This window comes from Botrytis sinoallii (assembly GCF_014898435.1).
Source record: "Botrytis sinoallii strain Bc 23 chromosome Unknown BSIN_020, whole genome shotgun sequence".
Classification (NCBI taxonomy): Eukaryota; Fungi; Ascomycota; class Leotiomycetes; order Helotiales; family Sclerotiniaceae; genus Botrytis; species Botrytis sinoallii.
Window position 1 is genome coordinate 923753 of NW_024066047.1, and position 6000 is coordinate 929752.

At 35.3% G+C, this 6000-nt stretch overlaps 2 protein-coding genes across 2 annotated transcripts; both read left to right on the forward strand.

Moving 5' to 3' along the window:
- Nucleotides 1-371: 371 nt before the first annotated feature.
- EAF02_009623 (uncharacterized protein) lies at nt 372-726 on the forward strand (the record flags this gene model as incomplete). The annotated part of the gene is made up of 2 exons (XM_038905671.1): nt 372-431; nt 499-726. 2 exons carry the CDS (start codon nt 372-374, stop codon nt 724-726), a joined length of 288 nt encoding a protein of 95 aa, XP_038754729.1.
- A 3004-nt stretch (nt 727-3730) lies between these two features.
- On the forward strand, nt 3731-4177 carry EAF02_009624 (uncharacterized protein; the record flags this gene model as incomplete). The annotated part of the gene is made up of 1 exon (XM_038905672.1): nt 3731-4177. One exon carries the CDS (start codon nt 3731-3733, stop codon nt 4175-4177), a length of 447 nt encoding a protein of 148 aa, XP_038754730.1.
- Between the last annotated feature and the right edge of the window lie 1823 nt (nt 4178-6000).

Below are 6000 nucleotides of genomic sequence, written 5' to 3' on the forward strand. Positions count from 1 at the left end.
ACTTTCCTTCAGAATTCATCTGTCCCTCACAAGCTCAATACGATCCCTCTTACTTCGTTCCGCAATATATGGCTCTTCAATAAGAACTGATTCAGGGGGCTTTTTACAATCATGCAACATCTTTGCTTTCTTCGCCCGATCCAACATCCTTATTATCTCTGTCTCTGTTTGACACATCATCTTCACCACCTCTTCTTCCATTCGACATAACATCGTCAATAAATCTACCTACATCTGATATAGTGGGATCTTCACCTTCATATTCGACTTCCGAAGATAATGCCCCGTTTATTCACTGGAAAGAGAAAACTCACTTGAAAATTAAACTGATGCTTTGGAAGAGGGAAAAAAAACCTGGAATTTCATAGTAGATGAATTTGCCAAGAAAGGTATTAGGAGGAGCAATACGTCATGTTGGTACTCATACTACTGTAGAACCCTAAAGGAGGTCAGTATTCTTGTATCCAACTCCTATAAAAATAACTAATATTTACTTAGATGAATCATCTTAAAGATGCGGTTCAAGCAGATATTATACACAAGTGCGAACGTTTGGGAGAGTCAATTTTAGACCCATACATGAGGCACGCGGATTATGACGGATGTTGGGAGAGAATTTCTGCGTTGATGGAAATTCATTGTAGTAGATGGACCCCAGCTCGAGTCGAGTATGCTTGGACTCATGGTGCAGCGAATCTTTTCCCCGACGTTGTATTAAGTTCATGATGATACTTTATTTCCATTGAAAACTTTGCTGTATATTATTACTATTTTCGGTTTCTCAGCAAGGAAATTCATCGCGTGGTGACTAGCAACTAATTAATTGATTTTAAGAAGCATTAAACGTGTGATAGTGTAACTAGACGTTGATGAGTAGTTGATTTAGAGGGTAATGGTCCCATCGATCCCAGGTGTCGGTTTCACAGGAATGCGTTTTCAGGTTTCAGGCAACAGTGTTAGAGGAGGAGGTGCTTTCAAGTAGCTTTTGGAGCATTATTCATGTTGGAGCAAGATAATTGTTCTCAGTATGACTGAATTTACTCGTGCTGATACAATAACTGGAACAAAACACTCGCTTATAAAAGAGCAACTGTTATGGCTGACAAGTTTCGCGCACTTGGTGTCAGCGTTGTACTTGGTCCAGGTGCGTGACTTCTTTCAGTAGCCCGAAACAAGTTCATCGACTGATATGAACAGTTGTCGGGCCACTGGGATGCGTGGCTCAGGGAGGTAGAAATTGAGAAGGTAAACTCAGTATTTTATTCATCTCATCACTTAAAGAGGGAATTTTTCCCGGAGATTTTTCGAATGATCCATATCTTTGTAGTTCGTTGGCTTTTAAGAAAGGTTATAGAATACAAACGCAAGGAGTAATAGCTAGTACCAAGGTAGGCTTTTTAATGATGTGTCTTTCTGATACACGATAGATCTGATCTCTTGAATTTACAGCACTACATCGGTTATAAATAAAAGACTAACAAAAAATCTGTTATCTCCATGCCCGGTCAGAATATTGAGTCAATTTCTTCAAATATTGATGATAAAATCATGCACAAGCTTTATATATAGCTTTTTCAATGAAAGTCAATCTCATCTACATGTCAGCTTTTTCTAATGCTCTTCTAGATGCTGTACACGCTGGTACTGGCAGCGTCATGTGTTCTTACAATCAGGTCAATAATACCTACGGCTGTCAAAACAGTAAGATACCGAATAGGTTATTGAAAACAGAGTTGGGATTTAACGGATTTGTGGTTTCATATTTGAATGCCCAGCATTCATGATATTTATTTGCACTCTCAGGCTTGAAATTGGCAATGGTATTACCAGGTAAGAACAGAACATGCAGTACCTGGCCTTCCTCTGTAACATTTGAGATATAGGTTATGAAGTTTTCTAGGGCTCAAATCTAATGACGGCTGTTAATAACAATCCTATACCGATATCAATGCTAGATGATTTGGCTATATGGTGAGATAGAGATAAAATGAGCTATCTAAAACAACTAATGAAACTGCAATCAAGGATTTTGCAATATAATATCAGATGGGTCAGGATGAAATTTGCTTGTCATTTAGTAACGGCATCCCGTATGATCTTCTTATACCTTATATGTCAATCAAGGGAAGATACCCCGCATCGAAGTAAATATTGCTTGAGAGTGTAATACAAGGATATGCGTTGGTAAAGAATGTGGATAATGCCCTACCATTGAGGTTCTCAAAACTTCTTTTGTTATTTAGCTACGATGCGAAGGCCCCTGATTATAATAGTACCAGGCCGGGCTATTTATTATGGATATATGACTTTGAAGTTGCAGATATAGATTAGGCTTTTCTATATTCTCTTGATTATCAACCAGATATACCCATATCACAAACTTCGATAAACAGTATACTAATTAGTGGAAGTAGTTCCGGTTTTAATAATCCTTCCATATTAGTTTGCTTCTCAATATGATACGTTAGCGGGCCTTTGATGATGGAGATAATATTTTCTAGGACTTTATCAGCTTTAATGCGACAGCAAAAGTTGATTGGGCATTAGATATATATTTGATATTCATTGATACTTTTTGTTAATGAAATTATTAATTGGATTGGTTTTTATAATAATTATCCCGATAGGTTAATCAACAATTTAAACTGAATATTATCACATTGAAAAAAGATTGTTGAAATATAGGTAGATTGCGGATTAATATGATAATACTATTATTAAAATATAGAATATATATGTATGCCTTATAGATTAATTCATCAAGTACGATAATGTTACCGCTGTTATATTTGCTCATCTACCAGAGCGAGAATGTGGTCGTGTTCTCGCCTCTATCTACCTTCTGGTCAACCCTCGTATTATATTACTAAGAATGAATCTGACTACGATATAATTTTGTCCCCCTCCCAATTGTCAACTCCAGACACAAATTATGTATCAAACAATGAGGTTGTCTATGTAATTCAAGTTCTCAGAATTGTAAAGAAACTTTCGTGGCGTTTCAAGATATCTTTGTATGTGAGGTAACCCGAATCTTTTGGTAAGTTATAGCAGTAGAAGACAATACCTTCCAACTGAAAAATGTCGTTGAGTATTCTTAGTATAATTATAGTCTGATTTCTCCCAAACTTAGATTATAATCACTGAGAAGCCTAATTAATTCACTTCATATATTATTTTAATTAGCATCATCTAGTCTTACTTGACATGCCTAAATAGATGAGGGTCATAATCAATCTCTCAACGTATCCTATTTTGATCTCGCTAAATTTGTCTTTTGTTTTATTTAAAGGATATATAAAATTCATTGTAATTTAAGGTTCCTTCTTAATCAGAAGACCTGCTTATGTGTAACAAATTTTTAAGTCCTTATCATTGTATTCATCTTTTAAACAGAATTTGCATTCTCTAAATAATATCTCTATCCTTTCATTCATTTCAAAAACTCTCTACTGAGGTTTGTGAAATGATATGGATAAAAACCTTGATTTACAATCGCATTATCGTGTTTGACTTCAAAGCAAATCTTAGGATATAGTTACACTTGATACCAAAGCCCGCTCTTTTCTATATCAATTAAGAATCAAAGTATTATGTTTCAGAATACTACAAAAAGTTTATATCTTATCTATATAACATAGTATCGAAGACACAAATTATACATATAAATCCCGATAATGATACTTGCTATTTTCTCATTCCTATTGGATTATCATCTGTCAACGAAAAGATGTTTCATAAGATGTGTGTATTTCTTGACGATAACTACCTCCCATACTGTGCTGGTGTTCGGCCAAGGCGATGGGCTTTCGATGTAAAGGTTCTTATCTCACGTGGGGCGTCGGCTGAGTACCGTGCCAGGATGTTTTTATGGATGGGTTGTGTGATTAAGCGAATTTCATGGTGTTATGTAGTATTAGGGGATGAACAAGTTGATGAATTTTGTATCATGATTACCGACAACGACACTACCGATATCATATGCCAATCTGACGAGCTGCATTGTATGAAGATATCAAGGATCTTCAGTCAGGAACTGAAACCGAAGATAATAGCAGCAAAAGAGGAGTTTGAAATGGAAATCTTAAAGATCTGTGAAAATGTAGCAGTGTATCGAAGCCCAGGTGGCTCTCCCCAAGCACCTGCTGTTTCGTTTGGCATGATTGAATTGCCGTGATTGTCTGATGCTGTAAATCTTTCTATGTGTATTTAATCGCACACAATAGTTAAAAGCTATCTCCCTATATTAAAAATACCATCATTTTATGTGTCCTTAAGCTCCACTGGTCTCACGTGTACATTGTAGAGCCGCGTATTATAGAGGCGAGCGTCTGAAATGGCAGTGGGACTATCACGGTGCAAGGGATAGGTACTAGATTGGATATATGATATTCTACAAAGAGGTTGAAAGTGGTACGATGTAACTTTGCCATATAATGGCAAAGATGACTAAGCATCCACTACGCTAATATACTACGCTAGTGAACCCGTGACAGGGACGCCAAGGCTCTCCACTCAACTGAACCCATTTATTAGAGTAGCAATTGCGATCTGTTCCTACGTAGGCTTTTGTGTTGTGTCTGCATCTCTTATCGTCGCGTGATCTCCGATAAGAAGTGTGAAAATAAGAGAAGTGTCGAAATAAAAAGTGTCAAAATAGGAAATGACAAAATAAGAAGTATCAAAATAAGAAGTGCTAAAATAAGAAAAAGTTTATTGTAGAGCTGGGCTAGTATCTGCAAGCAAATTTGACTATTGAATATATGAATAGGGTTAAAAGTAAAAATAGAAATTTTAGAGTGTATTTGATTTCTTTTAATTCAAGGAGTTCAATGATATTATTTATATTCTAATCAATCAATTTTTAAAGAAGTTATAATAGATTAAAGATAGACTTTAAGATTATATTTCCTAATTTAGCGAAAAAACAGGATATTGCTAATCGCTTATCACTTTCTGAATTAGGATTTTTCAAATATATATTCTTACTAATCGATTTCCCATCTTTCCCAATCAGAATTTTTCAAATATATATTATTAATTAATAATAATGTAATTTAATATCGAGTAATCCATTTTCATTTTAATTTATATTTTTCTTTTTTAATATGTGTTTTATTAATAATCCTATAATAAATTCGAATAATTAAAAAGCTTGTATACTCCTTATTATCGAATTTATTTATAAAGATAAAAAACTAAGTATTTGAAAAGCTGTTATATTTTATAATATTCCTTATACAACTCTTTGATATAGAATAAAAGATTTATTTCTTTGTATAGAAATTCAAGCAATAATTATAAGGTTATAGAATTGGAAGACGATAACCCGGATGTTAAGCAGATCCGAAGCGACTCACATGTATTCGATGCAGAAGCGATAGGAGTATGGCGCGGATTGGAGTATCTAATCATTATGCTTGAAGATCCCTTGAACAGCCGGATCGGGATGTGTATTGACAGTATATCGGTCATCTGGGGTATACGCGGAAACGCATTGCCCACAATGCAATGGGCTTTCCACAAGTGTCACAAAGCAATGAAACAACTCGATGTCAGGATAAAGTGGTCACCTGGATATATGGAGATCGAAGGTAATGAGGAAGCAGATTACTTAGCAAATGCAAGCGCAATTGGGCCTATGGATTAGGCAATCGATAAGCTATCAACAATCAGTAGGGTTCGAACGATTGTTCGTCAGAAGTACCTACATACAGAATCTATTTGGTGGGAAGAGATGAACTTTTCTTTCTTTGTTGGCTATAAGGAGTGGTTTTTTAGATATAATATAAAGGAGTCAAAGGAATTAATTCTATCAAGAGTAGTCTTATATTAACTGATAGCTATGAAAACAGGCCACAGCGATTATGCTGCTTATCATTAGCGATTTGATTATCAAAACAACAAATTGGATTGCTTATGCGGTAATATTAAGGAACTATATTACTTCTTTAAATGCACTATAAACCATCTAAAGCGTTCAGATTGGCCTCTTGCCCC